General features: G+C 44.1%; 1 protein-coding gene across 2 annotated transcripts in view; it reads left to right on the top strand.

Moving 5' to 3' along the window:
• The first annotated feature begins 2,397 nt into the window (after positions 1-2,397).
• The window catches only part of fgfr2 (fibroblast growth factor receptor 2), a 37,606-nt gene continuing 18,718 nt past the window's right edge, over positions 2,398-21,285 (top strand). The window contains exons 1-6 of one of the 2 annotated variants that reach the window (XM_082556988.1): positions 2,398-3,056; positions 5,109-5,361; positions 12,400-12,657; positions 12,981-13,055; positions 17,006-17,175; positions 18,839-18,962. In XM_082556988.1, the coding sequence (XP_082413114.1) occupies positions 5,184-5,361; positions 12,400-12,657; positions 12,981-13,055; positions 17,006-17,175; positions 18,839-18,962 (805 nt within the window). In that variant the 5' untranslated portion in view covers positions 2,398-3,056; positions 5,109-5,183. The remainder of the gene's footprint in view (positions 3,057-5,108; positions 5,362-12,399; positions 12,658-12,980; positions 13,056-17,005; positions 17,176-18,838; positions 18,963-21,285) is intronic. The other variant, XM_082556989.1, reaches the window with a different exon arrangement.

Genomic DNA, 21,285 nt, shown 5'->3' with positions numbered 1-21,285 from the left:
ATACATCACATGGTTAACACAGAGACAAAAACAGCACTTCACTCTCCTGTCCACACCTACAGCTAAGTTACAATCAGCAGTTAACCTAACAGGAAGAGTATGCAAACTCTGTGGAGGGAGATCCCAGCCAAGCACCCGGTTTGAACCCAGAATATTTTTGCTGTAAGGTGACAATGCTAACATCTGCACCAGCATGCAGACGTACACAGTTCATCTCATCAGACTTTCATACTAATACTTTCATGAAAAGATGGGACATCTGGGTGTGATCCAGGAATCGCTGTTATTCATCCCTCACATCATCTCAGATTTGCATATCAGGATGAGGTAAACATAATGACCTGTGATTGGCTCAGAGCAAAACCATCAGTTGCAGCTTCAGTTCTCACAGCAATAAGAGACGTTCTGGCATTAACATATCACTGGGCAGCCATTCCAATAAGCTCACCTCCTTACGAGTTCTATCAACAATGACGAGAAATCAATATATTCATCTAACATGCTGATTACAAGCTACTAGCTTGTTATTTCCTTCCCTGCATCCAAACACTGTGGTTGCTGGCACAGGAGGGAGAAAAAACAAAACAAAAAAAGAAAAGATTGGAAATGAAGAGGGCCAATGACAGGTTGACGGATACCACAACACCAGGGCACTGAGTCCATCCCGTCCTCCGTCAAAGCCCCATGAGAATCTGCTTGATGAGGTTTCTTTCAAATGTGGGATGCCCGAGCAGTGGAAAATAAAGTGGGTGATTGTAAATAGACTTCTGTAGTGGGAGGAAAGAGTCACAGAGAGGGAGAAACGGTGGGGGGTATTTTGTGCCACTTGAAAAATGAGTCAAACTTTCCTTCCTCACCTCTTGCTCCCTCTGTATTTCTAGCCAACCTGTCAGCTCCACTGTTATCTGAAGGTTTTACTGGTTTTCAGGCAGAGGTGGGAGAGGAGAGAGAAACAGACGAGAAACTCTGCATTCACAGGACAAACCTTTTGCTGAAAGAAAAAAAAGCCTTATTAGTGCAAAATGAATGAAAGCGTTTTCCCTCCCTTGTTTAAAAAAAAGGGGCTCCTGCAGTGAAAGCGAGACAAAAATAAAAAGTCTGCAGAGATTAGAGTCTTCCACCCTCGCCTGTGTCTCTTTCAGAGCACTTGAACGCCTGAACCAATGCAGGAGACAGCTTGAATCAGTGGGGGACAACTTTTGTTGGGCCGACCTTCAGTTTCTCTCCGGGTAGCTGCAGACAGAGCTGTTCATTTATAGGAAAGTTATAAACAGAAGTTTTTTTCTAAACTCCGCAGCCTTGCAGAATATCATAAACCTCCCCCTCTCTTAAACTGTGATTCACTTCTTATTGCTTTCATTTATTGTTCTGTTATCACGAGCTATGAAAAAGATCTCTTATTTAAAAATGTGCACAATAGTATGAAACAGTAAAGGTTCAGACGCAGAGAGAATGTTTTCAGTGATATATCAGTATTACTTGGACTGCTATATTAGTGATGTTTTCTTATCCCAACTCTAAAAAAGTTGGGACGCTGCGTAAAATGTGAATAAATACAGAATGTAATGATTTATGACCGACACAAACTGTGTGGAACTGAGAAAATGTGACATTTTAAGGCCATTTAGAATTTGTTGGCAGCAACACCACTGTGTAGCATCCCCTCTACTGTCTGTAAACATCTGGGAACCAAAGAAATGAGTTGCTGGACATTTTGAAGGATTTTAAATGGTGCTGATTCTGGATCATTTTCACATATCTTTCACTTCTTTGCATCATAGGGCTTTGCACTGCATGGTGAGCTGTGGTCACAGACAATTTCTGGCAGTGTTCCTCAGGTCATACAGTGATTTCTATGCCTGTTTTTAATGCCGTGCTGTCTGAGGTACCAGAAACCACAGGCATCAAATACTGTCTTTTGCGCATGCTCTGAATCCTATTATGCCCTGCAGATGATGAGATATTCAAAGTCTTTGCAATTTTATATTGAGGAACATTGTTCTAAAATTGTTCCACAATTTGTAGACATGGTTTTTGTAGTTTGGTGAACCTCTGCCGATCTTTCATTCTGACTTCAGTTTTCTTGCTCTAAATCACTGTACACTATTTCTACTTTGAGAAACTGATCTGAATATTCTAATACTGAGTCTGCAGGGATGCTTCACTACAGTCTACGTTGTGTCACGTCTTGGCCACTGAGCGGCGTTGCGGTCTGACAGCTCGGCAGAGGAGCAGTGGCTCTCGCATTCCCACTCTGTGTGAACGAGTCGAGCGCGGGGCAGGCAGTCAGGCAGCTCTGCAGTTTGATGGGCGGAGGAAGGCAGGGCCCGAAAGCAGTGCAGGCACAGGCTCGAATTACACTCGGGGTGCTCGGGACAGGAGGAGGGAGGGGGGGTGATGACACGCACTGGAGGGAAGGAGGAGGGCGGTGTGTGTGGAGACGTAAGGAGGAGAAAAAATCTAGTAAACCTGACAAAGCGTCTGAGTAACAGAGTGAAGACTGTCGGCGGAAGAAGTAGACGCGAGAGACGCTCGTTTCACCGAGAGGACGCACATTCACGGATTTTACGAGGTGTTTTTTTCTCCTTGCAGTGGACAACTATTCTCTTCTGCCCTTTAGAACTCGTCCCACGTACGTGGTAGCTGCAAACTTTCTGTTGAGTTGACAAGTGCGCTGTTCGGGGAACACTGGCCAGTGTTTTGCGCTTTGGAAGAAACTTGGTGACGAGAGGTGGAAAGTTTCGAGGGGGGGACAGCGATATGGTTTTACGAAGTGTTTTGGAAGGATAACGCGTGTAAACCCGGATTTCTGTGCATGGCATTGGTCTACGCTGTCAGTCGGGTTTGGAATATATCTTCAGATCCGAGCTGATGCCGGCTGATTGTGGAATAGTAAGCTGAAGAAAAAAAAAAAAGCCAGCGCCTCGATTTTTTTCCCTTTTTTGCCGCTGCATTGTATTATTGGAGACATTCCTCCCTCTGGATTCAGCTCATGCTCTCTCCTCCCTTATCTGTGCATGCCAAAACAGAGATCTCCACGATTTTAGTCCTCCCTGGTAAGTGTTCTCTGCATGGGATAAAAAAAAAAATCTAATGCGTCTTCAGAGCCTCATCTGTCAGGGTTCCTGCTGCCATACGCGATAGTGGAAATGCGCTTCCACGGTTTGTGCAGTTATTTATTTTTTTACAGCTGCACGAAAAAACCCCTGAAAATTGTTTGTTTGTAGTTTTCTAACCAAAAGAGTTTCCAGAAGACGACGAAGTGCGTAAAGTTCTTAAATCTTAAAGTTTTTAAATTTTAGTTTCATATTTTCCTGGCATGCATTAAAAAAAACCCAATTTGTTTTTTTTTTTTCTTTTTTTGCACGTAAAAACTTATTGCTGTGAACTTCATCTTTGTTTATTTAAGACGCGAGAGGAGCCACACAACACCTTGCATCATCACTTTAGGGCCCATTAACAAGTGTCCGGGTTATTTATTACTTTGGTAAATTTTCTACATTGCATTTATGGTGCCAATTACCCCGTGACCGCTGTTGTTTTTTCACTGCTTGGTGCCGGAGCCCTAAATCACCGAGGAGCTCCAAATGAGCCCCCCTCATTGTGGAAAAAGCCAACTGATTTGAATTTCAATCGGGGATTCAATCAGTGCCAAGAAATTTCATTGAAAGCTCGAGTTTTTAAATGAAGGCTTGGTTATGTATGAGGCCGAGCTCTCAGTGGGTCCCGTTTTAGAGTGGATTATTTCACGTATCACTATATACCGTTTACTTCTGAGTTTTGCGCATTAATTTTCTCTTTTTCCAAATCGTTTCTGTTGTAGGTTATTTATTTGACGGCTGTAGAAAAATGTAGTATTTGTATTGCTCTCTTTAAGCAGCGTAGCACAAAAACACCCCCACATGGAGGCTTTTTTGGTGGGGGCGTGTTATCTGGGCTCTTTTCGTCCTGCAGAAGTTTTTAGACAGCGGTGATGCCAGTAGTACTTGATTGGTGCACTGATTCGTTTACTTTTCATCAATAATTCATGAGTCTGGGCTGTCACTATGCGGAACTGGGTACTCTAATTGCAAAATTCACACCGGCGCATTTCTCTAATAAAGTTAAGACGTCGGATGAACTCAAGCATGCACGCCGACATCAGGTGCGCGGTCACCGTCCGTGTCCCGCAGTCCCCCGCCCCCGAGCGGTTGAATGAAAGATAACTCGGCATGTGCACGTCTTCTTTTTCGCCCTCTAAAAGTCAAATTACATTTGTCTTTGCTGGTGAAACCAATCGATACTTCCAGCTGGAAGAGAAGGAGCTCAGGGAAGCGTGACTTAACCAAACCTCCAGAGACACTTCGCCGCGGTTGAACCGCAGATGTCTGGCTAAACGGAACGATGTGTGTGTTTGTCCCCATGTTGCAATATCGCTTTTTTCAATTAAAACCGTACGGCTCTCATAATCAAGTCCTGGGCATGCAATAAAAGCTCTTACGAATGCGATTAACACAAACACAACAGCGCGGGCAACAGGTTTGGTGCATCTGTTGCGCATAAGCGGCGTCCAGCGGAGAAACTGGTGCCACACTGGCTGCTGCTGCTTTGCCTTTTCTGCACCAGTGACTTTTGAAAACATATAATGACTGATCTGTTACAAAAGAAAACGTAATATTAGTAATTTAGCGGGGAAAATGAGCAGCGTGGAACAGGTGATGCTCTTTTTTTCATTAGATTCATGTGAGATTAAATAAATGCTAGAAGTCTGGGGGACGTGAGTGAAACGGCTCCTTTGACACTAAAATTTAGAAGAGGGATGTTTGAGTTCGTGTTCTGAAATATATGTCAGTGCGTACAGATCAAAACTAAAGGTAGATGCGGGGCGGCTCTGTGTGGGCTGCCTCACCTTTCAGGTATGTCTGTGGTGTGGCTTGTTTGACAGCATTTTGAAGCACTTGGTGACTCTGTTGTTTCAGCTGTCTCTCACTTTTTACGTGGCTCAAAGAGCATCTATGAATTAAGATGAACCATTTTGACTAAATCTGTCTTCTTGTTCTCTCCCCTTGCTGCCTTTCACACTTCTGCCTCTTCAACCTGTCTCCCAACTTCTTCCCCTTACCTCCCAGCCCAGGTGATTGGGTGAATTCCGGTGAGTGACAGGCCAACCCTGCAGCAGTTGATGGTTGGGCGGACCCCCTCAGATGGGATCAGTGTCCAGGGGGAGGTGGAGAAGGGGGGTATGGGGAGCGCTGTCCCCCAATAGCGGGATGGCCTCGTGGGCCTGGCTCCTGGCCGCTGTCCTGTTGTCCCTTTTGACTGTCAGCGTGGCCCGGCCGCCCCTTACTGCCACCAAGGGGGAGGCCACTCTGGAACCTGAAGGTAAGCAGTGAGGGGCTGTAACACGGGGTAGGAGAGGGGTGGGGGGGGACCCACATTTGTTTGCCTTGTTTTTCAAGAGCAGGCACCAGTTTGTCAATAACTAAATAAATAAATCCACCCTTCATCCTATTTTTGTTTACTTTTGCATCCTTCCCTTCAAATTCTTGTCATTTACTCACATTGAGGTGGATAAGAATCCAGAACTGGCCCGTGACACAGTTTCTATATTTTATACTCTTATTTATTTATTTATTTTGTAACTTTCGGAGTTTCATGCAGAAGCACAAGTTGTTGTTTTTTTTCATTTAACTTCCAGTAAAAGTTAAAATATTGGAAAAGAGACAACATTTTAGAGGGAGAAATATAAATAAACTAAAGAGAAACAACTAACCTTGGCATGGCCGACCTCTTGTTTTCCTCACTGAGTTCTAATTCGCACTCTTTTTGTTTTATTGTTCTTCTCTGTGCGTAGCTTACTGAGCTATACTTGAGCTGTAAAGCCTGGTTTGTGTCTCTGTTTGGAGGGAAAGTTGTGAAGAAGGGTGGCACAATGTTTAACCCGGCGTCTCTCTCATGACCTTCTCGCCTGGAAAGAGATTGAGATGGAGATTTAGAGTTCTGGTCTTTGCTTTCTTCCAGTCACGACTGCTGTTATTTCCTGTTCCTGCAAAGTTTGAATAATTGTTTTAAGCTATATAGTTTTGAGAAACATCTTAGTGAAAGGCTTTCTTTCTTTTAGGCTTCTCTATTTCTGTGTCTCTGGTCTCGGAGTCTGGTTAGAGACGAGTTAATTAGTTGTTTTGATGGGTGGTAAGTCGCATTCCAAAGTCCTTTGTTCCCTGGCTTTAATCAGCATGCTAATTGTGAGTTAGGCCAAACAACAGAGCATCACTTTTAAGCCACCTCCCCCACCGTCCTTCTGTCTTTACACAAACACACACTGTACCTTTTCTCGGCCTTTGCCCTTGAGGTCAGGTATCAAACTTACCTACTTGGATGAGAGGCTGCCCGAGCTCTCCTCTCCTGTTGTTTTTGTTGTTCTGTCTCAGACTGTTTGGCTCCAAGCCGGTGAGTTCAGAGCCCCACATGGCCCGGACGCTACGCTACATGGCCACAGAGAGGACAGGGGGAGTTTTCCAGAGTTACAAAATCCCCCAGAAGAGCTCTAAGAGGATTTGTGCATATTTGACTTCTCCTTTAGATGGAGAGATTACAGAGTGCTGCTGAGCAGCGATGAAGTCATGTGACTGGAGATTAAGTGGCCTGGGTGAGGTCACCTGAAGAAGAACAGAGAGGGCACAAAGAACCTGGTCTGCTTATCTGATTGTGAACCAATTTATCTGTTGCATGTTGCAAACAAATATTTATTTATTTAAATTATCATCAACAGCACCTTTGTGTGATTTTACTCAATGTGTTGTCCTCTTCAGTCTGTTGCTTTCTTCCATTCACTAATACTGACAGGACACTATGGAGTCACCTGTGGGATGCAGATGTTAGAGAGAGATGGACTGACTTGTCCTACCTACCGTAACTGTCTTGAATACCCCCCGCCTCCGTCCCCACACCCCACCCAGAAAGGTTAAGAATTCTCAAAATTTGAATTCTCGCTCCCCTCCCCTCTGCCCTGCAGACGTGCTTGTGTCTGTGGGAGCAGTAATTACTTTAGATTCATCAGATTGCATATCAATGTTGTCTCTATACAGCCTGCCCCTGCACCCCTGGTGGTGGCCCTGGTAGTTTGCCTACCTGTGGCTGTTACAATGGAAGAAGCGGACTGAACGTGCTGTTTAATGTCTTCACACAACAGGCTTATTGTTGCCACTGTAGCCACTTCAATATGGGAACGTTTACCTTGTCCAGGCACGCTCTGTTTGCACATTGATTAAAATACTCTGAATGACAATGGCAGAAAATACACAGGCATTTTTCTGCTCTTTCAAGCCACTCTTCTTGCACATAATGCGGAATAAATGTGGCACCAGGCGCAGGCTGACAAAAGTCAGCTCATGGTTTGGCTTGACTTTCATGTCGTCCCCGCCTGACTGTGTTCTTCAAAAATGCTCTGATCAGCATGGAGGCAGCGCTTCAAAATAGTCGAGTGGTTAAATAAATATAGGCTCCATTATGCATCAAGGAAGATTCTTTGATGCCTAGACAGGCACACGAATGGGATGGATGCTTGTTAACAACACACTAGTTGCTTTTCCACAGTAGGAATGTAATTGCTCTCTTGGCTTTCTTGCTGCATCGTTCCTGCTTTCACATGTACGCTGCGCCCTTTTAAACCAGTCACACAGTCGGCACATGTTAAACAAAATGGGATTACAGTTTTCTGTCTCAGCGTGTGCATCCGTGTGCGAGGTGTTGCTCATAACCGATCTGTAGCACTGTGCTATCTGCACAGTAGGAGTGCAGCTGTAAAAGTGTAAAACTGTCAGCTGGCCAGTTAATGACATGGATTGTGGGTTTAGATGTGTGGCGATGGCAATGGAACTGAACTCTAAACAAACACAGTGTGTCAGTCGGTGTGTGTGTGTTTGGGGGGGGGGGCATTGGGGTTTAATATACAGCTTTCACACAATGGCTTTTACTAGCCTGCCGTTAGCTGGTGTTAATCTTGTAGGTTGGAGTGCGTTATTTGCTTTGGCTTATGTGCCAGAAAATACCATGTCACTCCACCGCTCACTCTCACAGCTGTCTGATAAGAGGCTGGGAAGAGCCGCTACCTGTGCCAGCCTGTTTCGTCAGACCTCCATGCGCTGTCTGGTGTACTTCAGGTGGTAGACGGCAAAAAACCCCACCTTTCCTATTAAGTGTGTGTGTATATATATATATATATATATATATATATATATATATATATATATATATATATATATATATATATATATATATATATATATATATATATATATATATATATATATATATATATATATATATATATATATATTAAAAAAAATAAAGATCCGTGGCCTCATAAAAGTGTAAAAGGTCTAGATCACATTGTTATTTGTTTTTCTCCTTTCTCTCACAAGCTGAGGTCACATTTGTTGTTATCTGCGCATTATGAAGATTTTTGAAAAGGTTACTTAACCACTTAATTGGTAACCATAACGATATTATTGAGTTAAGGAACAATGCTGCGTTACAGGCAAATTTAATGTGATTAGGGTGATGCAATACATTTATATTGTACTCTTTCTGCCATTAGCCCCACCCCTCCTCAGTAGCCCCCCGCCCCCCAGAATTACCACCTCAATTTAAAAAAAAAATTAAAAAAAATTAAAATCAACAATACAAAGGGATCAAAATTAAAAAGAAAACTAAAACAACTCAAACTTGTCCATGCCACTGCAGCAGCACATTGATTTGTTGTACAGCTTTAAGAATTAAGCACTCAATATGTTTTTCTTAACATAAAATAACTTGCATAAGACAAGTGTTTTTATAGTCTACTGATCTGACAGATTATCATTAGATTGTCGTTACTGTTGGCTTCAGCGTGTCCTTCATCTGACTTGTTATAATCTCAAGATTAATGCAATGTTTCTGAGGGTCACTACTGCTACATTCAGCCTAAGAAGATTGTTGTACATAGTGTCCAAAGGGCTAAAGGGGTCGTGTGGGGTTCAGGGAAGGCCTTGATAAGGGGGTGAAGGGGTGAGCGAACTCGAGGGGCTGTTGCCATGGATGCTTGCAGGAGCCAGTTCACGGAGCTGCTCCTTTGTCATAAAAAAAAAAGCAGAGGAGGGATTTGAATCTGAAAGGACACAGACATTAGAAAAGGGGTAGAGACAAAAAAGGGGGAGAAAAGTCCTGGGATTTAAGTACGTGAGGGGGTTACAGAGGAAGAAGAGAGGGGTAAAAAGAAAAGAGGAAGGATAAGAAGGGCAGTGGAGATGATGTGATTTGAGCACGTGTATGTGAGTGTCTGTGTTGGACTCCATGCATGCTTAGTGTGCGCCTTTGAGATGGCAGTCATTACATTTAGTCTTCGATCTCATTTTGCAGAATGAGGCAGGGAGGAGATGGGAAGATAGGCCTGGAGGCAAATGTGCCTCTCTGAAGAAGTCAATTCCTAAGATCAGAGAAAGGAAAAAACGTTGCTCTTGTCTTTTACCAACATTTCTGTGGGGATCATGCCAACTTGATAGATGGACAGATGGGCAAGCAGACATTAAAGGGACTTTGGTGAGAATCGCTTGCTGCATTTAGCCACACATACACACACACACACACACACACATGCACATATATTCGGATTGTGAGACTTAATTATTGCCAGCAAAAGATGGTGCGACTGAGGATGAGAAGAGGGAGCGGGGATAAGAGGGGCTGAATCTGTTCCACCTGATGGACACTTGTAATGGCTGTGCATGAGAGGGAGAGAGATGGAGTTTGAAATGTGCTCCAGGAGAAGAGAGGAAAGTGATAGGACTGTGAGAGGGTGGGAAGAGGAGAAAGTTGCTTTAGAAAGAAATTGAGAAAAACGTGTGTGTGTGTGTGTCTATGTGTGAGAGAGAGAGAGGCTCCCGCCTCCTCCTGTTGTGCAGAAGGGGGATGAAACTTTGCAGAGATGAGAAAATCTGCAGTGAAGTGTTTCAGCTCTTACACACAAGAGGCTACAAGAGTCCATGTACACATGCTGAGAGTAAGTGTTTCACCGGAGCTGTGCATTTAGATAACATGTTTAAGATTCAGTTCTGTATCTTTATTTTCTTAGTTTGTCTACAAGTTAGTTTCTGCATTCTGTGTGTGTGTGTTTACATGGGGTTAGATGACACAGGTTCCCATGAAAAATCAGGTATGCTGGAGGTGTCAACAGGTTTGGGAAGGGTCGAGGTTAGGTCAGCAGGGTCGTGGTGGGTGTGGATGTGTGTAATCAGAGGAAGAAGAGGGCAAAGCGGAAGGAGAGGTGAAAGAGCAGCAGGAGGAGGAGGAGCTGATGGAGGGGCACAGATGGACACAGCAGAGAAAAGAAAATGATGAAGACAAATTCAATCACTCACACACCAAATGGATAAATTCCTGCCCTTCCCTTTTCCTGTTTTTCCTTCCAAACTTGCGTACCCTTCTTCCATCGCTCCTTCATTTCCAGAACTATCCCTGTGATATAGAAAAAACCCCTCCAAGCAGTAATAACATCACACTGAATGCCTCCAGTGTGGAAAACCACATTGTAAAAGGTAGCGGAGACAGCTCCCATCAATCAGCACAGGAGCTCCACCTCTTATCAGACCACACACTCGGCCCTGGGTGCCAAAGGGGGGTTTAATCACTTCCGGTTTGAAGGAGTTAAGAGGGAAAAACAAGACAATGCAGGAACCGTACCTGTGTGCGTACGTGCCTAGGGGCAAGAGGTTTGCGCACATACCTCAACTCCAGGCTTGTGGCGGAATGACTTTCCCTTCCTGTTGTACGTGTGTGTGCAGGTTTACGTTACATTTTACACAAACATAGGAAGCGCAGAGGTGTATAATGAGGGTGGGGTGTCGGTGAAAAGGTGCATTGAGGTACAGGAAAGGCAGGGAGTGCCGCTGCCTCTGTAATTACACATATCGGACTTCAGCTAAACGCTCTGCATATACCACCATCGCTGGCTTTTTTTGTACGCTTTTCCATTGTTGCGACTTTCCTCCCTCGAATCTTTTTAATCCCTCTCATTTTTCACCTTGTTCCCACTGAAGACGTAAACTTGTGAACATCTGCATTATAGAGAACAACACTGACTAAGATCAGTCTGCAATCGAGCTGAGTGAACACATACACGTGTGCATGAATGTGTGTGTGAAGTTTGCAACGTGCCCGGGGTGACTGGAATCGACTTGAGCATATACGGCAGAACCCAGCTTAGGTTTTTTCCTAGTTTGCTCAGCGTTCCCAAACTGTCTCAATGTGTGTGGATATGTAATCCATGATGATCCTGATGTAGAAGTGCAGTCTCAGCTATGGAAATTCAGAATTCTCTCTTTTTTTTCTTTTCTTTTTTTAAAACATGTCGGGTGTTCATCTTGCTCCGTCAGTGCAGATGTACGAGTCTGAGAACAGTGTGTGCACACGCACTCGCAGGCAGGCTTGATTTTTCTCCCAGAAATGAAGAGTTCTATGCACTTTGGAGTAGAGCGCTGAGTTTCTTGCTCTCTGCCTTGGCTGGCAGGAGCTGAGGCTGTAGATCTGGCCGAGCTGTAGATCCTCCATGGCCATGTTGTGAAAGAGAACGACGACAAGAGAGATGGAAAACAGAAGAGTCAGGCTGCCGCCAGCTCAAGGTTTTTCGTAGCTTAGGTGCACAGTCAGTACCAGAGAAATGCCAAGACAGGAAAAAAAAAAAACAAACCCCCGTCCGATCCCATCCCCGCCTCCCCCCTCCCACTTCCCCTGCTTGTCAACTACTTCCGTCTTAGACTTTTCTGGATGCTTTCCTTTCTGATGGGCAGACATTCTGGAGTTGTATTACCTTCCCTTTTTCTTTTTTTTTTTTTTTTAAACGCTGCAGAAATGTTTCTGCATTGCTCCTACTCACCTACACACACTGCTTGGCATCTGCACTGAAACAGATGGATGGCTGGGGAGGGGTGTTTCACCACAAAGATGTCCATTTCACAACTGTTCGCAAAGCTTGGATTGTTTTCTTTGGTTTTGTTTTTATTCCTTTCTCCTTTACACACAGCTATGGCCATAACTGCATGCACTGAATCTATAACAGCCAATCGTCTGCACACTTCAACAGATCTAGGTTTCCAAGGGTCTCATTTTAAATGACTGGGAGTTTGTAAAGATGTGTTGGTGTGGCGGTTTGAAACGTGGGCCTCCTCTTTTCTGTATTGCTCCTCCTGCATAAGTTGATTTAAATGCATCCGTTGGGTTTTTTTGGTGTTTTTTATTTCTTTCTTAAATTGCTTATTTCTTCCTCTCCCACCTCTCTTTCCTCCTCCTCCTTGTGCACCCTCTTCCTTCCTCATCCTTTACCCCCACCCACCTTCCCCGATCCCCTTCGACCTTACCCCACTCCTCCCCACATCTGCTCTGCAGAGGCGTCGAACAAATACCAAATTTCTAAGCCCACGGTGTGCTCAGTGCACCCGGGGGAAGTGCTAAAGCTCAGCTGCCCTCTGCCAGGGACGGGGACCATCACCTGGACCAAAGATGGCAGCTCTCTGGGCAACAACAACCGCACGCTGATAGAGCAGGAGGTGCTGCAGATCCGTGACACCACGCCCAAGGATTCGGGCCTGTACGCCTGCACCAGCGTGGGCAAAGACACAGTCTGCTTCATAGTCAATGTCACAGGTGAGTCAGGGATCAGGCAAGGTTAGGACAGGTCAGGATGTGAACTTTAGAGAGAGGATTGGTCTGTGCTTGGTGTGGATCCAGGAAATGGCCATGGAGTAGATGTGGTCAAGGATGAGCAGCCTGAAGCTCAATATATAGTGTGTGCGCTTGTATAACAACAGTAACTTACAATCATATTTTAATATTAAAAAAAAAAAATGCCCTCACGCTATTGATTCCTTTAAAACTGTGTTGCAGTGTTGTAACATGGAAATTGCTACATGTGTGTCTGTGTGTGGGGTGCAAAAAAGGATGGCAGTAACCGTGGTTACTCTGTGCAGATGCCATCTCGTCGGGGGATGATGAGGACGATACAGAGCGATCGGAGGACACTGGGGCGGATGGAGAGCAGTTAAGTGAGTATGGGAGGAAACCAAAGGGGGTATGAATGAGTTCGAGATGCTCTCCCTTTCCTCACCAGGTCGCGTAGATTAGGCACCCCTGAGCAAGATGCCTTAAAGAGACAGTAGTAACCCGTTTCTTCACCGATCTGACATCTTCCAACTTCTCCGTTCAATAATTTTCTCTGTTTCCTGACATTTGTTCCATCGTTAACTCAAGCTTCATTCTCCTACCAGTTACAGCTATGTCTCCATGACACTTTAAATGCACATTTTGGATGCAGAGAAGGCTAAAGCAATTAACTAATAGCATATTTGCCCATATCAAATAACAAAAAGTTCAGTTTAAGGGCTTTAAAATTAGCACATACCATGGTTTGAGTGCTCTAGTCTGTTAAATACCGAAGAGTCCCTAAGAGCATGTCAGAACTTAAGTGTGGGATGCTGATTGTGATAGCCAAATACTTAGAAAGGCTTAATCCCCAAGCGAAATAATCTACTTGGCTTTGTCAGAGTTTGTTAGCAGAAGTGAGATTCTGTGATTATGATTAAAGCAGCACAGACAGTGGATGGTCTTTATTTGTTCTGGGAGTGACACCAAACTCTTGTCAAATTGGACTTTTAGCCATATTGCTGCTATTCTATACATTAGTGTTCCTGAGATTTGCGTGTGTGTGTGTGTGTGTGTGTGTGTGTGTGTGTGTGTGTGTGTGTGTGTGTGTGTGTGTGTGTTTCAGGCTGGACGCTCCAGGGGAGTGCAGGGATTCCTTACATTCTTCTAGCTTGTGTCTCACAGGTAGTCAGGCCTCATGGAGCCATCCTGTCAGCCATTTAGTCAGCTGGGCTCATCCATTATGAAAGATGCCCATCTGGACTCAGTTACCCACCTGATGGGTTTGTGTGTGTGTGTGCATGTGTGTGAGAAAGAGAAAGTTCTTTACCCAACTTTGTGGCGAGTATCTGGGATGTTTCTGCACGCGCGCATGTGCACGCTTGCGATCGCATACGCTCTCACGAAAAGGAGGCTGAAACAAAGTTGAGGGCTTCCACATCTTGTTAAACTTCTCCACAGGCGCTGCGTCTCATCGTGAGTTCTCCTTCTCCACTTTTGGGCTGACTGTAATTGCCTGAAATCCATTAAATATGTGGTGGTGATGGTTGGGGGGGGGGGGAAGCAGAACTCGAGCAAGAGTAAAAGAAAAAAATGGTGGAGGGGAAAAGATCCAGCCACTCTGATGGTAATAAGCTGTTTGAAAACAAAGGCGAAGCTGTTCTGGCAGTACAGTTGCATTTTCTCGCCGTGTGTGTTTCTGAAAATTCAAAACCAAGATTATTATTAAAAGAAAGGGGGGGGGGGAGAAAAAGAGGCAGGGGAGTGGGGGTGTGTTGGATCAGTACCAACTCTTTTCTGAGCATGGCGTGGAGCCTTGGCCTCGGGCCGAGAAGGAGGAGGGTGGGCGTGGGAGGGAAGGAGAGTGGAGAGTGAGGGGTGTAGCTTTATATTCGTGGCTTTATTTTCTGGATCGGGCAACACAGAGCATTTTGTTTAAACTTTGTACAGAAGACTGACGAACATATGCTAGTGAAGAAAAGATGGAAATTTGTTTGTTTATCAGCGGGGGGTGGTGTAATTGGAGAAGATGCAGAGGAGCCTCTACAGGGATCTGTGAGGGGAGCCATGCTTAGGGTGGTGGATGGAGGGAAGGGGGGCAGGGGGGACTGATGTCATGATTAAGTTGAAAAGCCACGAGGAGCTTCGCTCTAAGCTCGGGTCTAAATCATCAGACCTGTATCCTGTTTACAGTTGTGTTGTTTAGATGATTGCTCACTTTTATTGCGTGTTCCCTTTGGTAAAAGTTGTGCATCTTTCGAATTTTTATAAGGGAACTCCTCCCCGTCTCAGTTTTTACTTTGCTTATGACATCATCTTCCTTGTTGGGTGGGACTCAGCTGAAGAAAAGTTGATGTCATAAATCTAAGCGAACCAACCAGGATTAAACAATGTCTGAATCAAAACTTGATGACGATTGATCTGCCACTATCTTCCAGATCGAATTAAACCTTCCTCACATGTGTTAAACATATGTAATAACTCTTTGAAGCTTCCTTCGTTTGTTGCATATTTCTTTTTTGGATTTAGGAAATCCTGCCATCATGAAAGGTTGTCAAAATAAATAACAGCGTTTCGGCTTGATCAAGAAAAACATTACAAATTGAATGCTTTTATATTAAATTTGTCTTGGTGAAGAACCCATATGAACATGGTAAAAGTTGACATTTTAGAGGTACTTTGATTTGACAGATTTTTCCAGCACTGGTACTAATTTACCATCAAGAAAAATCACTTGTTCAGCTTGCACAGATGAACGGTAAACAGGAGGATATTGCAGCTTAACAAGAAATCATTTCAACAATGAAATACTTCTCTGGGACACTTGCAGATTTAGCTCTCTAGAGGAGCTTAGAGAGAAAAAAAAACTTGACTCTCAGTGCCTGAGTTAGATAACCTCAGCTCACCCCAGGCCAGCTAAGGATAAACAGCCGTGAGCGGGGAGCCGGATGTGCAGGGCTTTGGGGGCGGCAGGGATTCCTGGAGGCCAAAGCGTTTGGGCCAGCGAGAGTTTGGCTTCATCTGAGGGCTTGTTGGGTTTGAAGTGCTATCCCTCCGGACAGAGAGCATGGGAAACTGCACTGCTCACCTTTTATGTCTCAACCTCATCTTCTGACCGGCTGCCAGTTTGAGGTCAGAGGTCGGTTTTGAGAGACGGGCTCACGATGGGTTAGTCTCCACCTAATCTGTCTCTGTCTGAATGGATGGAGTGATAACAGGGCGAGTGTGCGGAAGTGAAGCTGGAGGAAAAAGAAGAGCAGTGATAGTGAGAGTGAGGAGGAAGATGAAAGGGGTAGTGACTAATTATAGTGCGAGCACTTACTGTATGCATCCATTCAGGAAGGAAGAGCGATGTTTACTGACTGTACTTTCCAAATATGCTCGACTTGTCCGGTTGTTTAAGCCAGAGAAATGATTGGTGGCTTCTGCTGATAGTATGGGCGGGAAGGAAAGAGAGTGCAGGGAATAGTCTCCTTCAATTTAAGCTTGTGTTTGAACCAGTAGCAGTCTTATCTTTGGGTATTCCCTCTGTTACTTGCCATATGAGGGGGAAGTGATGGTGTGGAAGACCGTTTGGATTGTTGTTTGACTTGGAGTTTCTCTTCCCCTCCGAGTCCCATCTGCTTAGGCAATCACCCTCCCAGGTGCAGAGAAAAAAAAGAGGGGCGGGGGAATCCAGCTGACTGAGTGACTGAAATTGTGAGAAAAAGAGGAGCTGACAAATGGACGAAACACAAGCACGGTGACAGATTTCAGTAGGAGAAATAACGGTTGTCAGTTTGGTGTTGATATGAATCTGGACAAAAGTATGCAGCGAAAACTCTGATATCCTTCGTTAAATGTGACATTCATTTTCTCCCCTGATGGCACATAATGATTTTCAAAAGGTGATAAGCGTCCTGGGCCCTGCTGTCCATATCTAGCCAAGTGACAGGCAGATAAACAGGGCAGCTATGGTAATTGGAGGAAGTGGAGGGAGGAAAAAAGCTGCTAAGTGGAATGAGATGAAATTGAATGTGATGGTCTAGTTACCCTCCTGGCAACGCCCAGGCACATTCTCCCCTTAGAGCCGATGTTTTCCTCCCCTGCTACACCCCGTCGAGCCTGCAGGAAAAGTGTGTTTTTGTTTAGCTCTGTGAATGTTGAGCTCTGGTTTTTGTTCTGTTGGAGGGGGGGTTTGGGGTTCCCAAAGCCCTGGGAGTTTTACAAATGCTTCAGGTTTGTCTCTTCTTGCAGTAATTCTTCAAATGTACATGCCTTAGCCAGTCTGCAGTCCCACTGCCAAAATGTTAATGCCGAGGACATTATTAGGAAATCTCAGCCTCACTCAACACCAACTGTTCTCTGGTTGCAGGCGCGCCGTATTGGACCTCATCAGCAAAGATGGAGAAGAAGCTGCATGCGGTGCCAGCTGCCAACACAGTCAAGTTCCGCTGTGCTGCAGGAGGCAACCCCAAGCCCAAGCTGCGCTGGCTTAAAAACAGCAAGCCTTTCCGCCAAGAGGACCGCATGGGAGGGTATAAGGTAGGATAAACACTAATAGATCAGAATTTTTATTACTAACGTCAACTCACTTCCCTCTCTGGGTTTTGGCTGCTTTTCTGGGCTGCGGTTCTCATGGCCATTTTGTGAATTTTATTTGCAAGGAGAGCCTTCTCCTTTCAATACTTCCCTGAATGTCCTTTCACCCCTTTTCCACCCTTCGCTGGAGAGACGGGAGGAGGAAAGACAGAGGAAACGAGGGCAGGGTTTCTGGTGTGAAATTGGAATTGCTCATCCGTGCGCCTCTTCTCACCGGGATACTTTGCAGAGCCTCTCACTGTAACTTGACATGGTTCTATACCCCCAACAATTAGAAATGTAAGCCCAGGACATAAGGGTTAAATGCTCCTAAACAGTAATGCATAGAGAAAGTCGGTAGCGTCAGGTTTGAAATGAGTTCACAATGTTGAGGTAACTCGATCAGGGAGAACCTGTCCCACTGGCTTTAGGTTGGAGACTTATAGTGATTCCAGCTTGTTATTCTTTTGACCTGAAATATGATTTACAAATGCTATAGCTGAGCTTGTTTATATTTAAAATTCATGTGCTGTGCATGTTTACACCTTTGATTCCAGGTGTAGATTAAACTGGTGCTAGTCTGATACGCAATTTGGTTACAATTTGTTTTCTCTCCTTTAAATTCATCTTTGTCCCCTTACTGTATATGATGGAGTCGTACTGATGAAGTGCATTAATAATGCAAATGGACAGTTATGAAATTCATTTATGAAAAGACCCAGTGATGCTGAATGAGTCTGGGGCTCCTGGTTAATGACTTGTGGTTTATGAGGAAACACATTTCACTGCCAGGAAAGTTTAGGTGCAGATTAATGTTGATGTAGCCGCTAATGTTGCTTCCCGTTGGCTTTCAGCACACTCATTACAGCACGGACAAAAAACAGCCACGACGTGGCGGAAATGACACAGTCAAGCTGTCAAATCTACCGTGGACAGTTCATTTCTCTCTTTTTGTCAACAAAGGCAGGACAAAAGCTGTACCTGAGCCCAGCCCTGTAGTATAATCTCTCCATTGTGTGAAATGTAGGCCTGTACAAGCAGTGGCTACAGTGTCTCTTCAGTGTGCTGATGGAAACTCTATTGTCAACTCACACCTGCTGATGCCACACAGAGGTGAAGCTATTTTTGCAAATAAGTATGAATAACTGTATGTTTTTAAAATGGCTTTGACTACAGGATGGGGGAGACTAAATGAAATAGCAGTGGTTGACAGAAGAGGTAGACGGCTAACGTGGAAACACGCAGGGCAATGTTAGGCGTACTTGCAGTGTAAGTACTTCTTAGAGCACTCGGAACTTAGACGGTGATATAAACTGGGAAGCTTTCGCCATCAGGGTATGTAATCTGCATGAATAAAGAAAAGATTGTGACGTTGGAGAGTCATTTTGTTCAAATCTGACCTGAATATTGTTTGCACACCGGATCGTCTCGTTTCTTTAATGCTTCTTTTCAGATCCCCTCTGTCGTGTGCTCCTTTTTTTTTTCTCTTTCCTCCTAGTCTTCACATTTAGCACCGGCTCTCGGTGTCTAATCTCTGCTCAGTGGCTCAGTATTTAATGACATGCACGTGATAATAAGTTGTGTGAGTTTCTGTCTGCGCATAACAAGAGACTGCTCCTTTACCCAGGTGCGTAGCCAACACTGGACCCTCATCATGGAGAGCGTGGTGCCGTCCGACAAAGGCAACTACACCTGTTTGGTGGAGAACGAGTTTGGATCCATCAACCATACCTACACCCTGGATGTAGTGGGTCAGTACTACACACACTTAGGCTCAAAGTACACCTGAGAGGCTAACAAAGGAGGGATGGAGGAGGGGGAGGGCAGTGGGTGTTTCTCACAGTGGGAATAGAGCGTCTTCTGTGGAATTGCCCAGGTGCGCTCTGGATGCAGGTGGAGGTCAATGAGGAATGTGGAAGCTAAAGATGAATATGTCAACAGTTTTAATATGGCTATCAATAATTTATATAACAATATTTAATTTGTGTTAAGTTAAACATTTGATGATTTTGAAACTACTCGAAGAATTGAGTGGTGTCTCACTAATGTAGAAGATCTTCATTTGGCCTGAAAAACATTTTATTGCTCTATTTTTTTTTGCCCTCTGTACAGCTGGTTGTCTCACTATTCAGCAGTGATTGAAGAAAACAATCAGACTTCAGCACTGTAGCCAGACTGACAGTCGGAGCTCTGTTCCTTTTACGTTAACTAGTAGTTACTTCATGAATTTCTTTACAAATAATTAAAAAAAAAAATACTCATAACCCTCTCACAGACATATCATTGCATACAGCTGCTTTGATAATTCTTTCTTGATTCTGAAGAATCTTGAAAGAGCAGTTGTGAAACAGCTAATTGATTTTCTGCAGAGGAAAGGCTTATTTGAAGTGTTTTAGTCAGGTTTCAGAGCCCATCACAGCACAGAAACAGCTTTAGTGAAGGTTACAAATGATCTTCTTATGGCCTCTGACAGTGGACTCATCTCTGTGCTTGTCTTGCTATACCTCAGTGCAGAGTTTGATACTGTTCACCACAGTATTTTGTACTGCGCTGCAGTGGTTTAAATCATGTCTAATAAAATCCAGTTTGTTCATGTAACTGGAGAGCCCTCTTCAAACACTAAGGTTAATTATGGAGTTCCACAGGGTTCTGTACTAGGACCAGTTCTGTTTACATTATACATGCTTCCCTAAGGCAGCATCGTTTGATAGCATAGCATACATTTTCATTTCTGTGCAGACGATACCCATCTTTGTGTCTAGGTGAAGCGAGATGACACACACCACTTAGTTAAACTGCAGGAATATCTTAAAAATATGAAGTCTAATTTCCTGGTTATAAATTCAGATAAAGTTCAGGTTGTACTTGTGTTGTAATTGGGGTTTCCCCTGTATTGTAGGGAATTTAGTGTCTTGCCACAACTGCTGTTGTGATTTGATGCTGTCCAGATAAAATAAAATAGGTTGTTTTTGTAATTTGTCTTGATATGTCAGTCCCAACGAGCTAAAACAAATGTTTAGTGTCTATTTAAAGGATAGTTTAATGCAAATTGCAAGAAAAAAATGTTGAACCTACTCATGTTTCTTACAAATTGGCCCCTGATGATGTCATGAAATGTCAAATTCTTGTCATTTAGTACAACTTACAAGTCAGTAAAAAGATTTGTGAATGATTTTATCATCTAGACTCTGAGACAACAGAATGCTGGCTGAGCAGTATCACAGGGTTCAGATCCACCTCAGTCAACCCCCTTTTCTGACCTTTGGAGTAAGACAGCAAAGACTGTTTTTCTGCTCAGTTTGCAAAATCGATTGTGCGGACAACAAGGGGAGTGGGATAAAGATAGTAGATAATGTAAGCCTGTGTGCTTGTGCAAGCGCACACACCAACTTTGATCTTAAATTGGATTTGAACCAGTTCTCCTTTGGCCTTTGCTGCGCATCATAACTTATCTGACATAGTAATTCTTCTACAGCCTAGTCAGTAAACCACAAATAATCAGAATAGACATGAAGCTGCAGCTGCTTGTTTCACTGAAGAAAATTTAGGGTGCTACACTCATGCATTTGTAGTTTATGGTTCTAGCTCTGTCACTAATCTTTAGCAGTCATGCTGTAATTGCACGCTCTTTTTATTAGTGCCTCCATGGTAATGATGAGTATTATTTTCACTGTATCAGATTTAGATCAAATACCTGAGGGTTTTAGCACAAAAGTGAACATACAGGCACACAAACATGTGGAGGTCGACACACGGGCGCAAATGCTCCCCAACTAAGGCCCCCCTGCTCTGCTTCGCTCTGCACTTAGCTCAAGCTCTCCTTCAGACTGCATATTTCTGTTTTTGTTCTGTTTTATTGCAGAGCAGTAAACCCCCTCCATGTCTGGCTCCACAGCCACTGCCCCCTGCAACCTCTTGCTTCATTTTACTCCATTATAGCTGGTTGGACAGAATGGAGAGAGGGGGAGAAAGAGAGAAAAGGCAGGGAAGCAGGGACAGAAAATGCTGCTCTTATCTGTCTTTTTTTTTTTTAAAAATTTTTTTGTCCAAATGACCTGCATGATCAGCATGTGC

Source organism: Aulonocara stuartgranti (genome assembly GCF_965226115.1).
Source record: "Aulonocara stuartgranti genome assembly, chromosome: 13".
NCBI classification, from domain to species: Eukaryota; Metazoa; Chordata; class Actinopteri; order Cichliformes; family Cichlidae; genus Aulonocara; species Aulonocara stuartgranti.
This window is presented reverse-complemented; position numbering and strand designations above follow the sequence as displayed.